General features: G+C 39.0%; 1 protein-coding gene across 3 annotated transcripts; it reads right to left on the reverse strand.

Moving 5' to 3' along the window:
- On the reverse strand, nucleotides 1–26,931 carry epg5 (ectopic P-granules autophagy protein 5 homolog (C. elegans)). Of its 3 annotated transcripts, XM_057319593.1 has the most exons (46): nucleotides 26,803–26,906; nucleotides 26,611–26,660; nucleotides 26,347–26,476; nucleotides 25,398–26,261; nucleotides 24,924–25,167; nucleotides 24,379–24,509; nucleotides 24,012–24,119; nucleotides 23,822–23,895; nucleotides 23,551–23,662; nucleotides 21,092–21,206; nucleotides 20,857–21,007; nucleotides 20,400–20,561; nucleotides 19,777–19,934; nucleotides 19,166–19,320; nucleotides 18,703–18,843; nucleotides 18,252–18,413; nucleotides 17,623–17,745; nucleotides 17,128–17,393; nucleotides 15,647–15,787; nucleotides 15,089–15,230; nucleotides 14,323–14,520; nucleotides 14,121–14,231; nucleotides 13,899–14,021; nucleotides 13,615–13,781; nucleotides 12,682–12,912; nucleotides 12,388–12,511; nucleotides 11,904–12,051; nucleotides 11,412–11,583; nucleotides 10,825–10,987; nucleotides 9,302–9,444; nucleotides 9,064–9,220; nucleotides 8,728–8,922; nucleotides 7,374–7,587; nucleotides 7,031–7,152; nucleotides 6,747–6,954; nucleotides 6,589–6,664; nucleotides 6,395–6,498; nucleotides 6,075–6,250; nucleotides 5,746–5,931; nucleotides 5,459–5,668; nucleotides 5,212–5,356; nucleotides 4,874–5,116; nucleotides 4,413–4,632; nucleotides 4,001–4,216; nucleotides 2,442–2,556; nucleotides 1–2,221 (listed from the first exon to the last, which is right to left on the reverse strand). In XM_057319593.1, exons 3-46 carry the CDS (start codon nucleotides 26,398–26,400, stop codon nucleotides 2,039–2,041), a joined length of 7,653 nt encoding a protein of 2,550 aa, XP_057175576.1. In that variant the 5' UTR covers nucleotides 26,401–26,476; nucleotides 26,611–26,660; nucleotides 26,803–26,906; the 3' UTR covers nucleotides 1–2,038. The 3 variants fall into 3 exon arrangements, with proteins under 3 accessions (XP_057175576.1, XP_057175559.1, XP_057175567.1); XM_057319576.1 differs by lacking the exon at nucleotides 26,611–26,660 and having other exon boundaries at nucleotides 26,347–26,464; nucleotides 26,803–26,931; XM_057319584.1 differs by lacking the exon at nucleotides 26,611–26,660 and having other exon boundaries at nucleotides 26,803–26,924.
- Between the last annotated feature and the right edge of the window lie 348 nt (nucleotides 26,932–27,279).

Raw genomic sequence — 27,279 nt, forward strand, 5'->3', positions numbered from 1 at the left:
ATTATGACAGAATTTCCATTTTTGGGTGAACTATCCCTTTAATGTACTGTAAGTTCTTCAACACCGAGCCAAGGTGTGAGGCTTCAGCTTATGTGAAGGCCAAACGTTTTGTGTTAGAATCTTAAAATAACTATAATCTGATTGGTTGGTAGCCTTAATAAAGTCTTTTGGAGTTCCCTTTAACACTGCCTAGGGCACAGTTTCACTTAAAAATCGCAAAAAAAGTCATGGGTAATTAAATGTGGTAGACTGTAGGAGAAGTGTCAGAATCAGTATCTTCACAAGTTGAAGATACACGGTCATCTTACCATAAGGTGCCATCTGTTTGTTTAAAGAAAAAAACAACTTCACTGGGTATTAACAAATTTTAGATCAGTCTTTATAGGTTTTTAAATAAGTTAATTCATCTACAGAACTTTTCGTTTTGTATCACTATTGGGTGTGAAGGATCACAGATCCTCCAGTAAGTCTTTTTGACTATGACGTGACAGAACATAAAAACAGCCTAACATATAAAGAAACACTTAAATACCACCTCTCAGTCTCCCATCTGCTGTCTGGGTACCCTGATAACACTCCTGCTGTAGCGTCGATTAAAATGGATGAGATTTCCATGGCAACCACCAAAGCCTGGGATGTGGTATATTGTTTGGTCACGTCTAAGAACCCTTCATCATTTACTCACCTGTTATTCTTTTATATTCAACAGTGGCCACAAAAGTATCTGAACGCTTAAGACACACACATACACAATTCTTCTGGTTTTAGGTTTTGTTGATCTTTGTAATCATTTACATATCCATTTACAAGACAGATAAGTTGACAGTGTTTTGAAGAGTAATTATGGCACAAGAGAAACACATACACACACACAAACCAATTGAAAAGAGATCTTAAGACAAGTTCTATACAATAATAGACTGTCCAGTATACATTTATACAACGTGTCCAAGTTGTTCCAATGTGCTTGACTTTTTTTACTTTTTTAATTAGGCCTAGTAGCATGGCATTGACAATGAGTCTGTGTATATCTAGCCAACATTTTGCTTGTCATTATTTATTGGGGAAGCCTCTACACAATGTTTCAAACAGTGAAACTAAGTATTATGGAAACTAATAAAATGTTCTGGTGTGAAAAAAGACTTGAACTTATAGTCTGAAATACAAAAGCATGCAAAAATGGCCAGAAGGCTTGATTTACTAAGCCAGTTAAAAAATTATAACCAAATATGCTAGGAACAGCATTATACAAAGAAGATTTTTTTCTTTTAGAATTTAAATGAATTCTAGAGTAATTGTACTTATACAGCAGTTACCATGCTCATCCAAATTCATATGTTACTATGGAGAAACAGAAAACTTTTACAAGGGGGATAGGAATGTGTAATGTCAGAAATGTACATGTTTTTATGGAGGTCTTTTGCTCTGTACTGACAAGCATAATAACACTCTAAAATTAAGTGCACTTAATAGGCACATCTCATGCTGTAGCAGCAACCAGTATTTGGCCAGATCAAAAAAATGTACCCATCCTATTTCATCCACATGATGAAGTGAGAAAGAGGCTCAGGTATTCACTAAATAGGATCAAATATATGGCCGGTCACTATTGGTTTAATTGCATGAGCTCATAACAAATGTACTTTTAATAAAAACACAGTGAACCTCAAGTCGTCACCGTGAAATCGATTATGATATCTATAATTATTGTGAATTCACCAGCATATTTGTTGTGCAAATCAATAGAAGCATGTGATGAGGTGTGCACACTGAAACTCACCAAAATTGCCCCATCATGCATCCTCATACGCGCATTACAAAAATCCCCGGCCCACTGCAGAGATGCTCGATTTGTGCCTGAAGGCGGATAACTGAATCTAACCTAATCTAAGCTTCAGCCTGTTACCAGATTCTGGCAGATTGATTGACACATCACTGCATTGATTTCCGACCAAAAGAGCAGCGTTCTCTCTCCGGGAGATCTTGGGTGGGTTTCACGGTGCCTGTCCATTTCACTGACCTCGTTGTTAGTTTCCAGCTAACGGATGATGTCCAGGTAATGAAGGTCCGTGTAGAGCATGTTTACCAGCAGGGTTAGTAGGTGGTTGCTGTCACTCAGGCAGTGACCCGGGTACCTGATGAACTGGCAGGCTTGACTCACAGTTTCTTGCAGCTCTGAATACTGTTTATTACTGGGCATGGCCTCCAACACAGCTAAAGCCTGAAGACAGAGAGTCATCATTTAGTATTATACACAAATATCATATATACAGCTAAAGTCAGTAACAAGAGAATTACACAACTGATTCATCTATATTTTAGAAGATTTTTTTTGTGTTTTCATTGTGATAATTCTTTCATCGTTTACATTTCAAACCTGACTTCTGCAGAAAACAAAAGAAGATATTTTAAAGAACGTGGTAACTAAACCAAATTCTTACCTGTTGGGCTTTAGATGAGAGCTGCAGCTCTGTGCCTGGACGAAGACGCAGCTGAAATTCTGAGGGCACCTGCACCAGGAGAAATGCCGACATGCTGCGTGCAACAACCCGAAACCTGAAGCAAAGTTTGAACAATGTGAGACACACAATCCTTTCATGTGCTTTAATCTGATTTATTAGTTCTCTTAAACTGGACATCAAGCCAAATTTGTAGTTTTTAAAAGGGGCATGAATTAAGACCACAATTTTAACCCGAGCTTTTGTTGTAGAAGACGGAATCGTATTCAAAGTGTCAGAACTGAAAACGCCCTTGTTACTAAAATTACAACTGTTATTGACACCAGGCTCAGCGAACGCCAGGTCCTGGAATGCACCCATCTATAGATAGGTTGAACACCTCCTCCACAGAAAAATATCAACGACTACTTCTCTAGCCCCGCCCACTGGTTCACGAATGACTTTAGCCACACATAGTACACACTCCTGCATTTGTAATGATTGACAAACTGGTAACCATAGCGACATATTTTTCGGCTAAAGATTTGTTTTGTCCGTCTGTTTAAACTAAACTGCTGATATGCGCTGTGTTGTGTTCATGCTCGAAAGGCTACATCACAAAGCGCTGTTTTGCTGTGTTGCCATGTTTGTCATTAATAAGCGCTTTTATGCTTGTTGTTTGGTCTTAGATCAAAAAGCCTCGGCACTTAGGTCTTACTAAATGGTCTGTTGCAGATTTTAAGAATTTTTGGTCTTATAAAATATATAAACAATTTGAATTTTAAGGTTTGTTATTGTCTTATCTTTATTTGCTTATTTTTCTGTGAAAATCTGGCAAGTGACAGGACTTTAGCGAAGGGCTCTCGAGAGTGGCTAGCCCCGTGTCATATGTGCAAAAGTGAGGACTTCTTTCACAGTTATTTTTATTTAGAGCGACCAAGCAACAAACATGCAACATTGTGCAGCACCTGGTTGTGGAAGAACCTTTGGATTCTGATATTAGGAATGCGTGGTTGAAGTTTATTTTTAAGTACGTTCCTGCTCACGTGGGTGAAACATTGAGCATTTGTTCGCGTCATTTCACCATGGATTCCTTTGTGAACAAGGCGCTGGATTTGCGGAGAGACTAAAATTAAAAAGCAGTGCTGTGCAGTCAATTTTAGATCCGACAGGAATGGCGCAGTAATCTTATGTGAGTAAAACATATTTGTACTATGCATCACTATTGCTTTGTTAGAGATCGCTTGATATGTCTTGATAATGTGTAACCTAACGTTATGTGGCTAACCAAATTCACAGAAGGCTCCAACTAAGTTTACTACGCAAACTGCTATTCAATCATAGCAGTGGGCGTTTACTTCCAAGTCTTCAATGCGGCACGCCCATTAAAACAGAGCGTTTGTCGAGACAGGCTCAAAACCCGGGTAGAAAATAGCCTATTACTTATTGATTTTGATGTTTTCAAATGTAAAAACCACGCGAACGTCATAAGTAGACCTCATACAACAGTATAAAACAATAAACAAGCCCAGTTCAGGACACCTTTAAGAAACCTCACTCACCTGCTAGAAAGTGGAGATTTCTTCCCCAGGCCGATGGCACCCAGGATACCCGAGTTCAGTCTTTCCTCACCAAGCTGGGCCAGACGGTTCTGGAACGCCATTAAGGTGATAATCAAAGTGTCAAGCTCACAAGTGTCCTCTTGATCCACTTGGATCTGAAGAAGCTCCAAGACCTTATGCCACCACAAAAACAGCTTTGCCTCATCCGCCGGACCACTGTAGAAACAGACAACATATTTAGGTTGTGAAAAAACTATATATTACATACTTAATCTGACGAGAAATCATTCTAGGAGATTTCCTTCTGAGTCCTTCAACATGTTAAAGAACTCAGTACTATTAGTAAGTGTGATTATGTGTTTTTGCGTGGGTGGTTCTTCACAACTTAGAAAGGAATATTGCAGCCTGTTACCCAGGGAAGCCCTGGTTGATCCACGTGTTCAGCAGCACTAAGGTCTTCTTTTCATTGAGGAGAGTTTGCTCCAAGTTCAGCCTCTGGAGGATGTAGATGTACAAAGTGAGGTAACTGCCCAGATTCAAGCTTTCCTGGATGAAGTCCTCAACAGTCAGCTCAGGAACCTGCAGAGACACCAGGATAGGTCCCCAGCCAGAATACTGATCAGTACATCCACCTGAGAGAAGAGACGCAAAATATTAGGATACTGTTTGAGCAAGATGTTAGCAACACTAAGACCATGGGTTTGATTTACAGGGAATGCACATGACGATGTGCTTAATGCACTTATTTTGGTTATATTTTGGATAAAGTCCATGAGCATTAATGTAATTTTTTCCTCTTCTGGACATTTAAAACTCCCAAATGGTTACGCCAATCTATGACTAAGTACAGGACCAGTATTGCACTATTATTACCATCAGCGAAGAAGGACAGAATACAGGCCTCTGTGGTGCGTGCCATATGACGCACTGAGGCCAGGCATCTACACGCAGCCGTGAGAAGCGGGAGAACCAAAGGACCCCGAGCTCGCTTTTCCACCCAAGAGTGCAGTTTAGTCCCGAGTCCCTCTGCTGTAGAGATCCCAGCTTCATTCAGTAGAGTCAGCAGTTCAGCAAACAGACTGCAGGTGGCCATGTGTCGCTGTTGGGGGTCTGTCTCTGCATGAGGGATAAAACAGATTCAGATGTTATTTACTGATAACTTCTGTACTGTAGCTTTTTAATCGTAAATATTAATGAACTAGTTTTCTCACCGGGAGGGTTTAAAAGGACAATGTACTCGAGTAATCTCTCCATTTCAGTCTCTAAAGATGCCAGACTGATGTTCCCATTCTGATCCAGAGAGGTCAGGAACTGCACCATGAGATGAAGGAAGGCTTGGCACTTTAAAGTCATGTCCTAAGAGTGACATCACACATAGCAGATGTGTTTCAAACGTTCACCATTTTTTATTTGAAACGTATTGAAAAATCTTATACCAAACCAAAATGTTCAGCCAACCTTGTGATGTAAGGGCTGTGCGGTCATTTCAAATCCAGCAGCCATTCTAAGCAATCTGATGACTTGTTGTGAAGAAGTGTCACGACTGAGAACAAGGGATGCTGGGTAATGCGTGCTAACGTAGCGTGTGACGTTTTGATAAGCAGGAAAATCCACCAAGTGCCAGGGCAGAGAAACTGACTGGCGGAGTAGATTTAAGACAGACGACTCCTGCAGAAAGGTGAAACACAAGAGATTATTATCTATAGGTAGTCTTGAAGACGTATTGTAGATCACTGACCACTCACAGGTTTGTTGAGGGGAAGATCCTCTTTTGCCAGGAACACCATCAGATAGAGGAGGGAGACCACCATGGTCTGAGCGGACGGGCTGGGATGGGGGCTGAGAGCATCACTCAATGCACTGACCCAGTTCACCTCACACAGCAGCTCTCCCATAAACAGGAAACAGCTCTTTGGACTTCCCCTCTCCACCTGAACAGCATGACACGAATGAGATAATAATTTAATTTGTTCAAATTCACCAACTATTTATTGATTAAATTCACATCCCATGCAATATACACGAGACATAGCAGAATGCGAACAATTAAAGTATATTTAAAGAGTTTTCTCACATTGAAAAACTGGTTCATTAATGTTTGATCTGGATGGAGGTCCTTCCATGGCAGACGGCTGTACTCGGTGTGGTATGTGTACAACAGGTACTCTGACATCTTTGGAGAGGTGCATGTCTCACAGTAATGCATGAGATGAAGCCACAGAGCTCCTCTTTGTCCTGGCAGCAAACGATCTGCAGCAAAAAAATAAATAAAAGTAAACAATTATTATGATTTGAATATTGAACAAATGGTCAAAAAATGTTGTTGTACTTTCAGCAAAGAATAGCTAAATGAATCATAATGTGAGTATGGTCTAGTACTAGCAGTGTGTTTACCTTTGGATTTCTCATGTAAAGTCTCTGTCAAGTGTGCATATAAGCTCACTAAGCTGGCCGCAGCTGTGGCATCTGATTCAAGCCATGGAGAACATCGAGGGTGACTGTGACACACACACAAGACAGGCTTGATATAAGAATGTTGCTCCTCATCAAGTGTTTCATAATCAAAACCACATAAAAAGAGAACATACCTTGTGCTGTCAGTGTTAAGAACCAGAATCCATGGTTGGAAAAGTTTGGCCATTTTTGCGTGCAGGTTCTCAAGAACTATGAGCAGGACAAAGTTTATATATTAAAAGTTGTGTACACACAAATAATCACAGATCTGCATTTTAAAACATATTTGTACCTTTCACCAGCCTTGGGCTTCCTACTGATTCTTTGCTACAGTTATTCAATTCCAGATCAATGACATAACTGATGAGATTTTCCCAGAAGTCTTTGACTTCCTCAATGTACGGCGCCCATTTTGACAGGAGACCGAAGCTCCTAAAGTCTCCATTGGACAGTCGAAGCTTCAGGAAGTACTTTGCGAGCCACTCAATTGTCTCATCCACCTAGAATGATGTACAATTGTAATGCTGTGTCTACGCACGTTAATGATGCAGGTGATATAAACGAAGAGTGTATTACCTGTTGAGGGGAGAGGAGGATGGAGCGGGTTTTGGCAGTCTTTATCTTAGGATGAGAAGAGCAGCCCAACACTTTTAGTGAAGCCCTCCAACAGTCTGGACTGAGAAGCTGTTCAGAGGAGCCTGTGGAAAAGCACAAAATGCATTAAATTATTTTGTAATATGCACTTTTTTTGTATTTATATGAATTTCTTGTGAATTAAATGTAATAATAACATTAAGAAAGGCCCACCAAACAAAACTAGCTAAGAAGCTGACAATAACATATCATATCATGAACTGTATCATACTGTTGCTGATAAGGTTGATGAATTAATCCAAAAGAAAGAAAATGAGACATTTACTTTGCATAAGTAAACGCAGAACGTCACTGTAGTGGTCTGGAAATTGATAAAGCAGCAGTTCAGTCCAGTGTTTGCAGAAGATGTTGAAGGGCATGAGGACTTCCACCTCAGGTTCCAGTCCACAGGTGCAAAGAGCCTGATGGATGATTGCCATCAACTGGCTGCGCTCAGAGAACGCCGGCTGAGTCACTGACAGCCATTGCGTCACATCAAACTATAAACACAGAATAGATGACGTAATGTAGTAATAATAATAAAACTCTATTTAGGGTTACAAGATTACACACATATACGCAAATGCAAAACAAACAAAGCCTTCGAGGGGATACAAGGAGGATCTGGGTATTGGATGGTTTAAAGATGCATTGAGATACTGTAATTTCCACTGACACAGTGCTTAGTTTAAATGACAGCCTAGAATGTGATAAGAAGCTGAAGTGCATAATGATGTCATAAAATCGATTATCTTTATTGCTGAGTTTTGAATGCTTGTTGTTTTCAATGCTGTGAATGTGAATTTTGTACATTTTTGGAGCATATATATCATTACGGCTAACAGTCTTTTCATGGAAACTTCAAATCAATATTTATTTATTCACATAAAAAAAATTAGAGTTTTATGGAAATAACAAACAATGTGCTAATATATGGTATAACTGCGTTGGCAATGCTTTTATAACATTTTCTAGTAACTTCTAAACGGTATACTGTGATGTACAAGACCATTTTGCAAGATGTAAACAACTCTGGTCCAGAAGCACTTCCTGTTTCAGATTTTTAACAAATGTGACAACAAAATAAAACCAACAGAACATTTAGAACTGAATGAAAATGTTAAACAAACATCTTTAAGACTTAAGAAGTGCTTGTGGACCGGGGTTGTTTACATCTTGCAAAATGGTATAACTTCAAATGCAGTAACAACAGGTTAAAGCTATAGTTTACCCAAAAATGAGTTTACTCTGTCATCCTTTACTCACCCTCTTGTCATTTTAAAAGTTTATGACCTTCTTTCTTCCGAAAAGAAGATATTTTGAAGAAAGTCGGTAACCGAACAGCACTGGCCCTCATTCACTTCTATTGTATGGACACAAAACCAATGCAAGTGAATGGGGGCCAGTTAATAACATTCTTCAAAATATCTTCTTTTGTGTTGTGCGGAAGAAAGAAAGTCATACAGGTTTGAAATGACAAGAGGGTGAGTAAATGATGACAGAGTAAACTCATTTTTGTGTAAACTATCACTTTAAAAATTATTGAAAGGCCATTTATTCGTTTACATCCCGTATACAACTTTCAAATGCAACCTCTGTCAGATGATCATTTACAGCATTATTCAATGAAGCTGACTTACCTTTGTGAGGAGCATGAAGATGACATCACCGCTGTCACTATGGAGTGTATTGACCACTTCCTCATAGAGAAAGACCAGCTCTGCCGGAGAGGCGTTAGGGGTGAAGTAGGGTGACAGCAGGTTACACAGGTGTCTGTTGATTAGGATGGTCTTCAGCATGTGCTTACATTCTGACTGGACATCCCGGATGAAGACCTACAGTCACACATTTAGTTCAAGTCTCCATATTTTATGCAAAAGGTAAGTCTTTATGCTGGACACACGAAACCACAAATAAATCCTGAAAATATAGTTTTTCTTTTCACAAATTCATTTATAATCTCTTAAAACCAATACCTGACCCAGGATCTCAATACAGGAAGTAAAGAACTGGCGAGTTGGTGGATGTCTCTGTGTGTCCTCACACACAAACGACACAATCTGATAGAAAGCGGCGATGCCCACCTTCAGTATACCAGGTGATGGATTTAGTTTAAAAGCATTAACCAAGGCCCTAAACAAGAACACGCATACGTGGTTTACATTTGGTGACTAAAATGTAGAATGTACATAAAAGAGTTAAGCGTGCACTGACGTGATGAAGTTCTCGGTGTGTACGGCTGCCTCAGCCAGACTCTGAGGAGGAGGTTTGACTCCATCAGCCTGCAGCTGTTTAATATCATTCTTCAGACACTGGATCTGATTCTCCACTGGATCCAGTTTGTGCATTCTTGAGTACTGCAAGACACAAAGACAGAAAAAGAGCTCATGAAACCAGGGTCCAGAACGGCCATCCCACCGACGACCACGGCCGCGACCTAGGGCTGACCGGCCATCTGGTGGATCGCAACTTTTCCCGGGCGGTCGCTAATGTAGTGTGCCGTCTAGGATGCTCGGGCCGAATGAACGTGAATGCACGCAATGTGAAGGCTTAAGCGAGACGGACACGTCTACATCTAATGCAGTGGTTCTCAACCTGGTGGTCGCGCCCCCTGTAAACGCATTTAAAGAACTGGCGCCCCCCCATACTGTACATTGAAGATAGATAAGATAATGTTTAAAATATCTTAGATATAGTTTATATATATATATATATATATATATATACAGTATATACTGTATATATATATATATAAAGAAGCAAAAAATACCTGTATATGACAGATTGATCAGATTATAAATGTAACATACCCCCTGCTGTTAAAAAACAAAAAGAAACCATCACAGAAATGAATGGTTTCCATTAAAATACCATTGTGAACCATTAGCTTTTTGCATTAAAACCATTACAAAATTGTAGTGTTTTGGACCTTATTCCAAAAGGATTAATCTGCCAGATCATGAGAATGGTGCGCGTTTCATTGATTTTAACATCGCAATTTATAATACAGACGTGGTGTGGTGTCATTTGCTTGTCGAAAATAGCGCTTTACATCTTTAATAACACTCAACACCTTTAAACAGCCGTCCAAGTTCAGAAATATATGAAAAGGCACTTTATTAACACGCCACTCCCTTCACGCACACTCTGAACTCATCGGGAGAGAGAGATTTAGGCTTATTCTGAAATTACAGTCTGAAAGACAAACATACTTATATGATCTACCTGTTTCTTAAGATGGTGTAGAGGTAATTGCTGCTTCTTCCAGAGTGGACGTTTGCATACATTGTAGATATTAAGCTTTTGTGCGCAACCTAAAACTGCACTACGCAGGACCTACAAAGAGTCTGAGCAGCCGCGCACGTACGCAGCTTCAGACGGAACATTGCCGTCCATCAATTTGCAATCGCGTTCCTCCGTGCATTCGTGATCGGGTTTCGGGGGAACCGTCGCGCCCCACCTTTAGTACCTCTGCGACCCCCTGGTTGAGAACCAATGATCTAATACAATGAGATATAAGATATATTATATATATCCCCCCGTCGACAATAATGGTGGACGGCTGACGCAATGAGACTCGGCCACCCCCCCAAAGACGTTGAAGGGCACATGGGGAGGCTGGGGTTTAAGACCTATACTGCAGCCAGCCACCAGGTGGCGATCAAAAAGTTTAGCTTCACTTTTCAGGGTGTGTGTGACACAGACTGGATACACACAAGTGACAGGCATGAATTTACCTTAACAGTGATGTGTGCGGGACCCTGGCAGGCCTGTCCTCCTTTACCACGACATTCTAACTGCATTGAGAGCTGGTCCTCTCGATTTATGTAGAGCTGAGGTAACACCTCCAAAAGTTCATTGTCCAGAGCGACTTGCTGCGTCTCACGCACTGTTGCCAACCTAAAAAGATGACAGCATCATTCAGCATGTGCATTAAATTTATAGAGTGTTGTTGATGTATATTGCTGTTTTTGTATATTCTGTGTATATATTATGTATTTTTAGTGTTCATATTGTACATTCTGTGTTGTTTCATTCCAAAAGTACCTGACATTATATCAACACTTTGAACAAGGTTTTTTAGAGGTACAAGTAACTTGGCCAATAAGAAATGATTCAAAGCCGATTCTGAGATGCAGTGGTGCAGCAAAACTTCTTATCAATGAGTCATTTGAAAGCTGAAGTCCATTAATCTTACAACTGGAATGAATATGAATTTAAGATGAGCACTTATGGACTGAATCTGCAGTGAAGCATCCATCGATCCATATAGAGATGTCAGAACTCAATGCAAAAGGGTAAGTGCTCATGTATTGACTCTTACTTGGCTTGGTGCTGGAGCTTCGCAAGGTCTTTCTGAATTAAAGCTGTGGAGATTTTCTCATCAGACAGACTTTCAGTGGGAATGTCAGGCACTGGGGCTTTTAGTGGGACAAGCAACAGCATCCCCTGGGGGGCATCATGCTTTCTCAGGTTGGTGAGAATACGCTCTCTCGCTGCAAACATTACATTGATCCATACAGTCAATTGTGACAAATAATAATAATCTTAACCTGATCTTTAAATATTATCTTAAACATTATTAATACTATTGGACAATATCAAAATACACGTATATACCACTGAAACTTTTGTATTAAACAAAAAATGAATGAATTAAATAATATTGACACAAACGCTCCTTGCCCAAGGCTATAGGTCATGTTGGGTTTAACTAAATATGCATAAAACAAATAAAAGTTACATCGCTAAAGCTAAATCACATTTCCAGATGATCAGCAATTAAAAAATTCAGCATATATTTATAGTTCAGTACCTGCCAAAGGGTTGATGAAGTCAGTGAAGATGGATGAGTTGGTGTTCTGGGAAGGTGCTGGTTCACTTTTGACCTTTGACCACAGATTGAAGACTTCCTGCAGCTCATGTTGGACTCGCTCAATGTCAACATGCTCTATCCACACCTCCTACAGACCAGTGCATATTTATTATTTTAAAATATCTCGGTCAATATTTGGTTCATAAAATTATTTAGTAATTGAAAGGAACGTTTTGATTATTTTTGCCGATGCCGATAAATGTTTTATGTTGCTACAGCTTAACTCAGCAGATCATTAAATATGCAGTAAAAAGGCTCATTTAACACTGATGGTGTACAACCTTAACTTACAAATGTGGCAAAATAACTGATGAATGTTTTATCAAAACAAAATTACTATTGTTTTTGAGATGCTGTGATGCTCCACAGTTTGAGGAAGCAAAGATAAGAATACATGCTCTCTGCTAGAATAATGAACATTCACCTGCTGACGCTGCATGATTTTGGCAAGGCGATGGGTGTCATACTGCTTTGGCAGGGAGGGCAGGTAAATGTCCTGTTTCTGAAGGTTTTCATCATCCAACCACAAAGCGAACACATTAAAGAGCCTAAACAACGAAAGTTTGATATAAAAGACATTCTGGTTTTTATTTTTAAATAAAAGCAAATAAAACTTTAATGTAAATCGAACAGTAGACAGAATGGACCAATATGTAACTGTAATTTGGATCTTTTGACAGTAAAGTGTATGTTGAGAGAATATAACTTTGGAGATTACCGCACAAGCTCTGTGTGCAGCTCAGGAGAGGTCATGAACTGGGTGACGGGCATCCCTGGGGACAGCAGACCATCGCTGGATTCACCAGTAAAGCAAGGCACCTTCAGAGCTTTGCTAGTAGCGTGATGGAAATCAGAGACCTCAACCAGCCGCTGTCTGAGGCACTTCAACAGAGACAGATGAGCTGCATTCTGAAAATAACGTCTGCCAATACAACCTTTCACCTCCAGCCTGGTAGTGACCAAGAAAACAGAACCAAAATCACAGATATTAAAACATCCTCCTTGTAGTTCACAATTCCACATTAAAGCTGTATATCACACTTACCACAGCTACTTATCGAATAAATAAAAATGTATGATATATTGATTTGATTTGAAATTATTCAAATGCTACAAATGACCAATGAGAATCAAGTACTCCAGGGTGCCATTAAAAACGAACTGGCATTTTGCAAGTACAAATGATCTATTACTAACAAACCCAACAGCAACATTCTGTTCGCACTGTTAAAAGAGAAGTTGTGTTAGAACTCTAACATCAGCCTTGTGACTCAGCAGCAGCCTGAAGCAAAGTCTTGTAAAACATGAAAACTGAAGAAGTATGAGAAGAACGGCATTGCAGCAAGTAAAATAAAGGAAGTGAGCAAGAGTGGAAAGAATACAGAGTAGGTGACAGGCAGCACTAAAATGACTTTGCATGCATCACAGATTGTGTAAAAACCTCACTTTGCTGTATCATGAATCACATAAAATAATAATATTTGAAGGTCTTCGCTTTCAGGTGGTGGCAAAGACCTCGGAGTGATATGACTCAAAGCAGAGCAGGATAACACCTTAGGTGCCGAATCACGTGTATCATCGTGTATAACAAGCAAGCAACGAATGACAGTTATGTAACAGTTCGAACAATGGAAAAGATGACTCAGCGTACCCAAACTCTGGTCCAGGTTGACGGAGATAAAGTTGGAGGAATTTCTGCCACACCAAAGGTATGAGTGGGTGATCTGCAGGTGTAGCGAGAGCTTGTTGAGCCCAGCGGTAGATCATCAGCCTCTGCAGGGAGGGGACCACCTGAAGCTTGAGACGTACCTGGGCTTTCTGATGAACGAACGTTACAAGTAAATAAATTCGACAGTAAAATCGCCTCAAAACTTTCTCTTGTTCTCTTCTTGAGAAGTGTACTTGAGAAAAGGTGAGGGCTGAATGGATATGTACCTTCAGAGCCTGATCTGGTATGCAGGCAGAGTTGGAGAGAAGCTCATGTTCCACACAGCGCCGCAGCTGAGAGTCTTCCTCGAACATAGACTCCATGTTTAACACCAACCAAGCAAACCAAACCTAAAAGCAAACAAAAAGATGTGCAGGGGCACAATGACTAAGATAAATAACAAGGTGTTTCTTATGCACTCTGTACACTTTACAGAAGAATGTTCATACCTCCCCTGTTACAGCATTGCCTTCAATGAAAGATGGCGTGACATTTCCTGCTACTATCCAGCCCATAAAAGAAGAGAGAAAACCTTTGTCTCCATGGTAACCTAGGGCACTCTAATAGAAAACAGATTTTCAGAATGACATGTTTTGAAAAAACCATGATTGGTTAGGAGATGGCTGTTTTGTACACTAGCTAGTGACTGACCTTGTGCTGATGATAGAGAAGTTTCTGGAGACATTCCTCTTGTTGGTGAAGAAATGCAGCACGGCACAGATGGTCCAGAAGGTACAGCACAGCTCTGTCTCGATGCCAGAGGTTCTGCTCGGTCAAAACCTGAAGCCAGAACTCAAGAACAGCTACCACACCAACACGCCCAGGTCTCGAACTTTCCAAAATATGGACCTAAAGGAAAATCAGCATTAGGCCCGATTCACATTTCGCATCTAAAACCACGCGGAAATAGCAAGCCGCGCTGCTTTCTCTCTCCAAATGATCCGCGGTGCGCACGAAAAGTTGAACTATTTCCATCTTGATGCGGCACTGACGCGCCTAGAAAAATGTGCGCGACGCGCATCCGCATCGCCCCCTATTTGCTACATTTGTCTACATTTAAAATAACGAATATGTGCACAGAAAAGACGCGAAATGTGAATCGGACCTTATGATGTTTGTCTTTGTTTGTTAAAATAAATAAAAAAGAATATTAAAAAACAACAAAAACAAACACAAGACAAGGAAAGCATAACTTTTCTCTAAATGTATAATTTTACATACTTCTTTATGTTGGTCAAATTGTCATACAGTAGCTACTGAAACTGTACCGGACAGCTCAAGGTAAGAATTTGAATGTTTTTTATATGTATTTGCTCATTAACTGATTTTTATTTTTAACCAAAGTTAAACATTGCAGCTTTAAAATCCATTTGAAAAGATATGAGCTAAAACAGTATAGAAACTCTCATGATCTTACCTGGATCACACTATTCAGGAATTTGATGTTCTCACATGTAGAGGTGCCAATAAGATGATGGGTCACCTTCTGTGCGACCTGCTGGGTCACACCCTGAGTCCCACTATCTAGCTGTAAGAAAAGCTGAATACAGCTGAGAAACCTGAACAACATCAGAAAAAGACATATAGTCAGAAAAGGTCTAACATGGTTAATTTAGCATTTCTCGTACCATTGCCTTCCTATGATGTATCACTTCATTGTTTCCTTATTCTTGTAAGTTGCTTTAGACAAAAGCATCTACTAAATGCAATGTAATGCAACTGTAACAGGTGATAGTGTTTATCCTGCCTAGGTAAGTGGCTCAGGATAGCTAAAGTTTAATTTCAGCACTACATTTCATGGTAAATAAGTTTGCAGCACTTCTCAATAGCTCACTCACAAGAAAATACTCAATGTAGTAACCCTAGATCCACAAGTCTATTACACAGCAGAAACCGCATCACTTTGAAAGCACAATGCAAGCTCATTTGCGAGTGTAAAACATATTTCACAATAGAAAGACAAAATGTTCCTAACTGTTCGTTTTTGAGCAGGTAGAACTGGCAGTGGTAGACCAGAGGCAGAATGTTTTCCAGTATGTGCACTGCAGCTTTGAGATGTCGAGACTGGACCAGAGTCCTTAGCAGAGATATCCCATCACTACAGAATTTCTCCAAACTGTCAAAGATGAAACATCAAAGCTGAAGGTCAATTCATGTTAATAGATATGAATCTTTAAGTTGTTGTTACTGGTAATGTTGCAGTTGTCACAAAAAAAAAACTTTTGATCTAAAGCATAAATGTTTGAAGGCATTAATGTGAGGGGGGGGGAATTGAGCCAACATATTCATTTTTTTTTATTACAAAACAAAAACTAAAGACAACCGCATTGAATTTGACCAATAAGAGCCCAGAATAGATGGGAACTAGATGGGGTGACCCAAGAAGCTGGATCATAGAATGCAAAAAATACATTTTTGCAAATTCCAGGCAAATGGTGGCTACTTTGAAAATGCTAAAATATCATTTAAATTTACTTTTGACATATTTCCCATTTCAGATTTAATAGGCTTAGTAGTGTTGTCAAAAGTACAAGTGATTGTTCAAATTCTGTTCGCGTTTGCATTATGAATGTTGTAGCATATGTTAAGTTAAAGGTTACGTCAAAATAAACATCCCTGTTTGCGTGTTAATTTGTTAGCGCCAATGCTAATCCAGTCAAGTGTCCTTATTAACCATTTAATGCTTTTATAACTGTAATGGGGTAAAATAAGTGGGAGGACAGGATGGGGTTTACAGTACCTAGTATTTTATATAGGCCTATCTGAAATCTATGTGCTAGAAAACTAGCATACTAACTGTATGAGTAGCAATGTGTATGTCTTGGATGGATAACTCTAACGTTATTAGGTTTAAAAAGCCACATTTAAACTAAAGAAAAATATATCTGTTGCATTTATTATTTTAATATAGTTACCTTAATGTAAGTAATCTTGTGTAAATGCAGTATAAAAACGGAGGTTTGTTTTAATATTGCATATGCATGTTTGTTCAGTCAGTTGCCTTACTGAAGTTTATTCTATTTGTCTTATACAGCATCAGACTGAGGAGGATGTTCATCAGCATGAGAGACCCCAGTGAGCACACAACCGTTTCAGCAACAATTAACTTATACATCATGTATACAAAATGGCATTGCTTTCTATACATTTATATTAACAATGAGCTTTATTAATAAAATTGTGTTTCAATTAGCATGTACTGGTGTTTTGCTTTGGTACCGAAATTGGTACAGAGAACCGTGAAATTTTACTGGTATTGGTACCGACTACTGAAATTTTGGTACCGTGACAACACTAAGGCTTAGTATCATTCTAAAATGTGGGTAAAAAAGTACAAAATAATTTATAAAAATATATATATATTTAAAAAATAATTAAGAATATGTAAGCAACCCTAAACGTTTAAACTGTAGTGTAAATTGCAGACCAACAACAAAAAAGGAATGTTTTATTAACCTGTGTCCAATGGTGGTCATCTCAATAGCCAGGAAGCAGCCAATGGGGATGCCCGCTTTGACAGCTTTGAACACAGGGTGCATGGTGGGAGAATCTGTGATCTCAGGCACACTGGGGATGCTGGAGGAGGGCAGTGGGCACCAGGCATCCTGAGGATTTCTTTCATTGGCATGAAGCTTTAGGCTTAAAACCAGATCCCAGGCCCACTGGTTAAAGGAGGATTCTGGAGTCTGGCCGAGTCGCACCACATTAGCCAGGTAAGACACCTGCGCCGAGTTATGATACAGCAAATGTAAGTTAAACAGTCCCCATAACTGACATTGTTATATAGTTCACCCAAAAAAGAAGAAAGTCATTCAGGTTCGAAATGACAAGAGTGTGAGTAAATGAAGACAGAATTTTCCTTTTGAAGGTCATTGGTGTGAATTCCAGGGATCACTTATACTGATAAAAAGTGTCTGGATAAATGAAGGTCAAAATAGATACAAGTCAGACCTGTTTAATGCCTTCTGATAGGATCCCAGCATATGGTTTGTCTGTGAGGTATTTTTGATACGCTTCAATAACCAACAGGGCAATTTCACTGTGCAAATGAGCTGGTAGAACAAGGCTGCCATTCTATGGGTGAAACAGAACGTTTTACTTTTTACCCTGTCAAACACTCATTAAAAAAGAAAAACACAAGACATTTAGTACAACACAAAAATTATAATTACTGGCAATGGTATTTACATGAGCAATTGATTTATGTAAGGCTTATCAAGGACTCTTCACACAATATCAAAATGTACTATTCACAACTTTTTTTAATTAAAAAATAAAAAACAATTAAAAGGAAAAATAAACCCAATTGTTCACCCAACAATTATTTCATCATTTATTCTCTCTCATGTCGTTCCAAACGTGTATGACTTGCTTTCTTCTGCAGAACACAAAAGGCCCCCATTGACTTCTATTTTATGGCCACAAACATTTCTCAAAATATATTCTTCAGAGGAAAGTCGTATACAGGTGTTTACGACAGGTAGGTGAAAAAATTATGACAGAATTTAAAATTTTGGCTGAACTATCCCTTTAAGGCTATTGTGAGAAGTTAAGTGTCAATATTAATAATTCACACTGACAGGCTGAAATCCCCAGTTGAGGCCCTCCAGGATAATGCAGGCGAGTCTGTTCTCCACTGCAGTGAGGCTGAAGTTCAACAGCCAGTCACGGATTAACCCGACTTCAGCTTCAGCTGGCATCCACATGTGCAGAGGCAACTCCTTAAACAGGTACAATGAAACCTGAACAAAAAACAAACATTTCAATAGTCAATATTATTAATATTCAATATAGGCATAATATTCAATAGTAATCAATGCAATAGTAAAAAAATGATTTAGTAAATGCTTAGCATTCATTCCCATCAGTTTGTTTCTTAAAAATCTGAATTTCTGAGTGTTACGAGCACAAATGTTGATCTTCATAAATGTTTAATGACAGTCATGAATAATGACGTGACAGTGACAATAATTTTTAAATCAACAGTTCTTTAGATCTTAGTGGATTAGAGAGCCGCTGTACATCACTCACCATGCCCACTTTCTCTATGGTCTCTCTCAGTCTCTCCAACAACACAGATATGATGTGAGGGTGGGCTGTCGCTATAGCAGCCAGCAACTCCCGCCCTACTTTAGAGAAGATCTCTCGAGTGGCAATACTGACGTAAGATACCTGGAGGAAATAATCACAGGTTAATGGCATTTGGGATGAAAGCACTTTGAGATGATGAATTAATCAAAATGCCTTCATCAAACCCTTTAGACAATTATATAACTCTTAAACAAGCATATCTGGGACATTTAAAGGAAATAGTAACAACTTTTTAACTGGTTGAACTTTCCATTTAACATATTATTAAAAACCTTAAAGGTATCTATTTTGATCTGTATTGCTTTGACTCTTTCGTATAAAATATTGACGAAGATAAAAGCATAAAGACTTCTGTACATCTGCTATATTTAACTCAAGCAAGCAGATGATGGAGTAAGATCACCTCGTATATCTCTAGCACTATGGTCCTGATGAACTCTGGGTCTACATCTGTGCGTCTGGGCTGAGCCATGTGTGAAAATGTAGTCAACAGGCAGATTCCATCTGAGCTGTTGATCTCCGACAGCCAGTTCTCAAATTTCTCCTGGTGGCTTGAATCTGGAAACACAAAAACATACACTGTATTTTCAGTTCGGGCATTTTCAGGCCTGTTGACTCCTTTTCTTAATATAAGTAATGTGTTATTGGAGACGTTACTGGACTTATTGGACAGAGCGCACACGTTTATGCTTGTCGTGGTCATTTAGGTATTTCACTTCGTCTCAGGTTAACCCATAATTCATCTTGAGAGCCATTTGCAAAACATACACCACTTTTAATGCAACGAACATGATTACCCTTTGCATAAAGCCTGGTTTGTTGGTATGTTCGGTCAGATTACTATCTCACCATAAGTGACCCATTCCAAAATTGGTTTTCAAGCAAGCTCGGAATCCGAGAGTGAATGCCATGGTTATATACAGAGTTTAACTAATTCAAATATAGAAAATATGGCAGGTTCTGAAAAAACCTATTGTCTTGTGCGTTTCAGCATAGATGTGCTGGGCGTCTCACCTTTGAGCCCCTGGATGCAGTCATCAGCACTTAAGCTACAGCTGAGCCTCTCCAGACCTTCCGTCTCTGCACACTGCATGATATAGAAGATCTTCCACAGCATGGAACTGGACAAGGTGCCATATGGCATCTCAGACATGAACAGCCATATACCCAGTCTGTGAATAAATGAATAAATAAAGAGTTAGTCATTGTTGATAGGAAAAAGTACCTGTGATGTAATGCTTTTAGTCAGTTTTGTTGTGATTGCAAACAGAAAGGCAACATTAGGTGGCTGTTTATTTTGTACGAACAACTTACTGTGTAATTACTAGGTAGCAGCCCTGAACCCAACCTAACACATATTAAGTAAATGCAGGTGACAGTATTTTGTCAGGTAAGTAAAACGCAAGTGCACATACTGTACTGTAAAATAAAGTGTCACCAAAAGTTACAGTATTAAACAAAAGTCATCCTTTGGGAACAGGATTAGGGCAAGATGCAGACCACAACTCTAATTCTCCCACATGAGCACAGAGGATTAATTGTGAAGCTTGTGTGCTTACAGCTAGATCTAAATTTTTCAAAGTTTAATGTTTCAACACAACATAAAACAGATTGTGAACAAATATCCTATACAGTACCTCTTGGCTTTAAGCACATGTAGCACTGCTCTCAGGAAAAGATGATCAAACTCCACCTGCAGCTTCTCCATTGAAAAGGACTGTTCCTGCATTGTGGTCCTGCTCACACCTGTAAGGCTGATGTACTGTGCCCAGTGGTCACTCACATAACACAGCGTCATGCTAGAATCAGTGAAAGAACAAACTGTCAGTCAACTTAAAATACTCAAGATATCAAAACATTGATCTTTAGTTTGAGCTTGACCAGTAGTGTGAGTTTGAGGAAGGACTATATAATTTTACTGACCAATAGGAGACGGGCAAGTGTTTAGAAAACTTTTTGCAATACTATTTGGTAACACTAGAGGCACATAAATAACACACATCTCCTTTACTTTATTTAAACAGTATATTAATATCAAATGTACTTAGTTTGTCTATTTAAGATGTTTCCTTCTTAAGTTTTGGTTCAGCTGACCGTATCATGTGGCCAATCCTCTTTACAAATTGGCGATAACGCGCTCTGTTGTAGGTCTGCAGGCCGACAGCGAGCAACTCGATCAGTGAAGAGGCAAAAGCAAATATCTTCACCATCTTTTGACTGGTGGTGGCTTGAGGCTGATAGTTGCCTATGGGCAAGAATAACATTTGAAATGTCAACTTTACTCACTTTGTTTACTAAGGATTCAAAAGTGTAAAATGATGAACCTCACCTTTAGAGCAAATCCCCAGTAAGTGTTTGAAGAGCTCATCGAAAGGAAACTGAGAGAACAGAGAAATCAGATCGTCCTCAGACAGCAGCATCCAGCTTGTTTCTGGATCTTCATCCTGAGTGTTACAGTGGTCATCATCACACAGGGGTCAGATGGTGACATTAACGATATTACGAAATATCTGGTCTGTCATAGGTTTAAAAATAAACATTTTTAACATAATAGGGCTGGGAATTTAACACGGTAAACCAGTACAATTAATTATATAAAATAATGTCCAGATGGAAAGCTTCCAAACGCAACTGCTTGTACAATGATTCAAAAATAAATTAAAGATCTATAAAACCACACATTGTTATACCTATACAGCAGGGCTAGTCAACTGGCGGCCCGCCAATCATCTTTACCTGGCCCGCCTTAACATTTCAAATAAGTGGAGAGACTTTAAGAACGGTGTGCTTTAAGAAATGCACGTCCTGAGACACCACATCCAAAACGCTGCTACATTCAAGACAAAAGTAATTCCCGCAGCTCATAACGATATATTGACGTCTTATCATGTGATTTGATCGGTCTGTCCAAGATAATGTTATTTACAACGTTATAATCGGCAAGCCACATGCAGGCAGTGGGTTAGTGCAAGTGATAGGTCGCGTTCTAAAATGCGTCTTGTGCCCTTGAACATAACTGCAGGAAGGGAGATAAGAGATCTCAGAGATAAGGGAAAAACTGTTGTTTTTATTACTGCATTTATTATGTATGATTAAAATGGCAATATTTAAGAAAAACAGCTGTTTTTCTCCCTCCAGAACTCATACTACAAAGGATCTGCCCTTCTAAGTACGCGGGGCACATGAATGCGTTTGGAATTCACCCGAAGATGCGATAATAGCGTTCAGTTTCTTGCACAGACCAATTGATTCGCTTTATTAGATGCCAGTTTACCATCACAAGGGGCAGGGATTACTTTTGAGCTGAATGTATTGTCGTTTTTGACTTTTGTTGATTTGACTTTCATTAATTCAACCAAATATCTTCATAAATATTTTCTTGAAAGAACAATACCACCCACATAGGGTTGGGAATCGAAAATCAATTCCAATTTGGAATCGGAATCGAAAGGCTAGGAATCGGATCGGAATCGAAAGGAATAGGAATCGGATACTTGAGATTAAAATTTGAATTCCTCTTATCAATTCCTGTGTGCATATTTTCAGAAAAGTACACGCGTTGCATGATCTGCTGATATCTCAATAAAAGCCCTTATGAAAATTATTAATTTTTTTACTATAGTAAGCATAGTTTAGCTATAGAATTTGCATTAAAGCACAGGAATCACAAATTAACCATAGTTGCATTATAGTAACTGCAGTTTAACCATGATGTAGTTCAACTATGATAATACAAATTGTAATAAATCAGAAAAGGTGTGTTTCTATGTGTAAATATACACAAAACGGTGCTCATAAATATATAAATATATTGGGGGACTGGAAGGTGAGTAAATGAACAGCTATTTCAATTTGGGTTAACTAACGCATTAATGAATCTAAAATACAACTAAAAAGACAATATCCTTTTGAATTAAATATCATGAAAAGGCACAAATACTGGAAATAAATATTAAATATATGACTTATAAGTAACAGCAACAAAAAAAAAACAGATGAAAATGCAATAAATAACAGAAACACAAAATAACAGAAGAAATGAGGATATGGTAAACAAAAACTGGCCCGCATCCTATTTATACTTTTGGAATCTGGCCCTCAATGAAAAGTAGTTAAAGACCCCTGCTATACAGTTTTCTTAACATAATCAGTGTTCCGACAATAAACTGATGCTTCCTTTATATATAGGCCTATATTATATTAAAAAATGTATTTTATATATATATATATATATATATATATATATATATGTACATAAGGAATTGCCCCTTTTCATAAATTAAAAAATACAAGAACTCGGTTACTATAATAGGGCTTTTTACACTGCGCTTAACCCCGGGTTATCTTAATTCTAAACCCTGCTTTAAACCCTGGGTAATCGAACGTTTCACACTTGTAATTTTGAATCGGGGTTATCCCCGCATTTAACCCGGGGTTATGAAACCCTGCACTGAAGCAGGGTAGAATGATACAGCCACACGCTTAGCAACGGACACCCAATCAAAAACTGAACAGCGCTTAGAATGTTAACCCATAGTTTAGTGATGTACAGTGAAACGTCAGGTTATGAATACCCATGGTTATCTCTTAACCCCTGGTAAATTATAAGCAGTGTAAAACGTGAAACAGATAACCCAGGATTCTGTTTACCTGGGGTTTAGAATAACCTGGGGTTTTAACGTTTTCAAGTGTGAAAAGCCCTATAGTGTATTATTTAATACTGCAACATATTTTTCAACATATTCCCATATATTTTTGTTTCTTAAGGGATACATGATGGACACTCACTTCCTCTCCACCTTCATCCACCAGAGTCCAGTTACCAGATGCAGGTCCTGAAAGACTGCTGTTGCCCTTTGTGTCACTGGGCTTCATGTGTCCCAAAAAGTCTGCACGATGCCTGCATGGCCACACACAACAAAATGTCCATGTATGCAGACATACTGTAGAACTAGCCATCCAACGACTGGTCAACATATTTGACTTGGTCCAACAAAAGATATAAGAACAGACAAAGTGCAATGAAATTAGAGCTTAATTCCCAGTGAAGTATTTTTACCTCACAGGAGACATAAGAATAGCCAGAGCCTGCATGAAATGATACACGCCAGACGGGTTATCCAATACTTTTATCTATAGAAAAAGGACAAAAAGAAGACTGTGATTTTAATCATACTCTCATTTTTTACATATTAGTGTGAAAGCCACAGTATTACACAGCAAAATGCATTAAAGCTTTGTTTCGGTACCTGTAGGAATGGCAACGCCCATTTCCCCAATCCTGCCGGGCAGCAGAGCAGGTGGTTTAGAATGAACAAATGATCTCCTGCAGAACCAACCCGATGCAGCACAGACACCTGCGTGGAGAAAAACTTTTAGGCTTCATTGCAAGATGTAAACAAATCTCAAGTTAAATGTAAAGCAAGGGTATTAATATTTCAAGCTCGCATTAGATGAATTCAAGTACATTAGAATAAAATATTTACAAAATCTTCCAGCTATTTAGCTAACAAATGTCATATTTATGTTTTGAATGTTTTGATGATATAGTGATGACAAAAATCCTTTCTCATAATAATAATGGCATCTCATGAGCTTGTGGTTGGGGGTCTTTACCAGCCTCTGCAGCCAGAGATGGATGTCAGCCTGAAACTGGGAGTCATCTAGAACCCTCCTGGTGAAGATGAACAGGACACTGATGCTCTCTTTCAGTGGTTGCAAAGAGGAGGGCTGAGACTTTGAACCCACTAAGAAGGTCAATGCAAAACAAGAAGATCAATAGACATTTACAGCAGGCAAAACACTTCATTATTATTCAATAGAGCATTGAAAATAATAATATGATAATTACTGTATAATATTTAGAGCAATAATATTTTATCATATTTAATATCTAAAATATTCGATGTTTTAAACTTTAATTATAATTAAATACATTAGAATAAAATAATAATAGATTTAAAGAAATTATGTATGTAAATCAATTTCATTTTATTTACTTTTATTGTATTCTATTGTATAAATCATTACAGCATCACTTATTAAAACATGCCATATAGTCCAAAACAACTGAGGTCAAAGTACTCAGCTCCTATCACAATTCAAAGTAATCTAACCACATGAAAATAGAGTACAGTCGAGACTTATCAGTGTGGACTTGCCTGTGCTTGTATCTTGTACAGCCACACTTTTGGTGGTGGGGTTGCTGCTGAGCAAGTGGTAGAGATAAGACTCCACTTGCAGACAGGACAGGATGGAGGTGTACGAGTGAAGGGCCACCGTCTGATGGAGGATTTCCGCTTTTGCAGCAAACAGATGTTTCAGGTCAGCTATTGCTGCCTCATTCAGCGTCACCTGCTGGTAACAGTGGTAGCCAAACACCTTCGCCTGGTCTGCGCACACACCCTGGAAGGCAAACAGATGGGCGTGTGTTTGTGAAAGGCACAACAGAGCTATACATTTTTAGGATCAATACATATTGTCAACATGTAGGAATATGCAGGAACAATACGTAGAGCATTATGTTTGTTCTAGAGAACATTGCTACACTTGCCATGTTAAATGTTACATGCACATTTTCAGTCTTCTCTCCTTTATACTAACTTTGTCATTACAATACCACAAAAATATCTCACCTGTAACGAAAGCCTTTCATCCTTGAAGCTCCACAGACGGTTCTGCACATTCTTGCAGTCCGAGTTCGCAGCCTGCAGTTCAGTCTGGGCCTGAGTCAGCTGCTTACGGCACCTCCAGTAGCTCAGAAGCAGCTCGTACAGCTCATGTCCTTCTTGGTGAGCTAGACTCTGGAACTCAGCTTCATGGAGCTGCACGTTTTCCAGCCAGGAACCCGGTTCCCACGTCCGCAGCTGCTCGCTAGTAAAGGGCTTTACACTCTGGCATGACCTTGGAAGTTCTGGGTAAAGCCTCTCCTTGGGCCTTTCCACGTCAGCGACCTCCACGGGAACCAGGCTGGGTGGGGAGGACTCCTGGTTAGCTAGAGGCAGAACAGCTGGAGCTATCTGTCTCAGTTCTGATGCCTCAGTAGCTAGTGACAAAAGGGAAGAATCTAGAAGTCCCTCAAGGAGTTGAGGTTCAGAGCAGGCAGGGATGGAGGGATATATAGAAGAGACATGAATTGGCTCAAGTCCACCACTAAGAGGTTTTTGATCATTTAGGTGGTGTTGAGTAGATACCAAAGTTTGATCTGCTTGAGGTGGCGTGGCTTGTGATGATCGATGCTCTGATTCAACATTGCAAGGGGGTTTCTCCACAATTTTTTTCGTGTTAAACAAGAGATCTTTGTTTTGGTCCTTTTCAGCTTTGTCTTTATGGTCTAGTAAGGGGTGAGTGGTAGGTGGGTTTGGATTAGAGATAGAAGGCACATGAGAAAGACTGAGGGGAACATCTGTGAATTCAGCAGTGATCTCAACTGGCTCAGTCAGTTCTGTGGAAGGTCTTGAGGGTTTTCTAACACTTTCAGACTGTCTTTCATTTTTGACCTGTTAATGAAGCATGACATCATTTTAAAACTTGATGCATGTATTTTTTTTAAATAAAGAGTCATATCAAACTAGATTAGTTCACCTGTGACTTTCCACTGGATTTGGACTTTGATTTTTTTGGTCTCACAGCCTCCATCTCCACAAAGGTATCCACATGATCTTCAAAACATCCCTTTAGATCCACAGGACTCTGTGGCACACTGGTCGTGAAACTAGTATTAGGTTAAACAATTCAACTACAATCATTATCGAATAAAACATCAACAATTCCTTTAATATCCGAATCTAAATCTAAGTATGAACTGACATTGAAAACACATGAGCAGAACAACGGTAAACATCTGACCTGACTCAAAAAATCCGTTTTTAACAGTGGATCAGCATACTGAGCGAAGGCTACAGTAAAACAAGTAATGTTAATTTAATGGGTAAATTAATGGGTAAATGGATAACACGACTAATGTTTTAAAGTAGTATATAATATGTTTTCCAAAACAAAAATCATTTCAGATGTTAAAGGAACGTCAGCATTACCCACCTTAATGATATTTTGTGATATTACTCTTATATACAGCGGCTGTCAGTCAGTAATAAAGCTTTAGTGGAGCTGTCAATTCTTGATGTTTTGTTTTGTCCTGGACGTTATCGCAATACAGGTCACGTGACTCTCCACCCTACAACGGCCAGCGAGAAGGGACAAAGCGCGATACAAGATCCGCTACAAGAATAGCGTTACAATCTCATTGCTAACAACAAAATAACTGTTTCTAAAAGACTCTCTTTTTGAACATCTAATATATGTCTATATTTGTATTAACAGCTGTAGTAGCAATGATAAGTAGAAACAATTTTTCCATGTAAAAAGTACTGGGTGTGTATAATTGACACGCTTGCAAAAATGTTTTACCCGAAAAGATATGAAAGATAACGAATACAAATGTGTGTAAAATAACATGTTAACATTATTGTTATGTTATTTAATTGACTTAAAATGATCAAAGCAAGTCAAACCTGT

Source organism: Triplophysa rosa, linkage group LG2, assembly GCF_024868665.1.
Source record: "Triplophysa rosa linkage group LG2, Trosa_1v2, whole genome shotgun sequence".
Lineage (NCBI taxonomy): Eukaryota > Metazoa > Chordata > Actinopteri > Cypriniformes > Nemacheilidae > Triplophysa > Triplophysa rosa.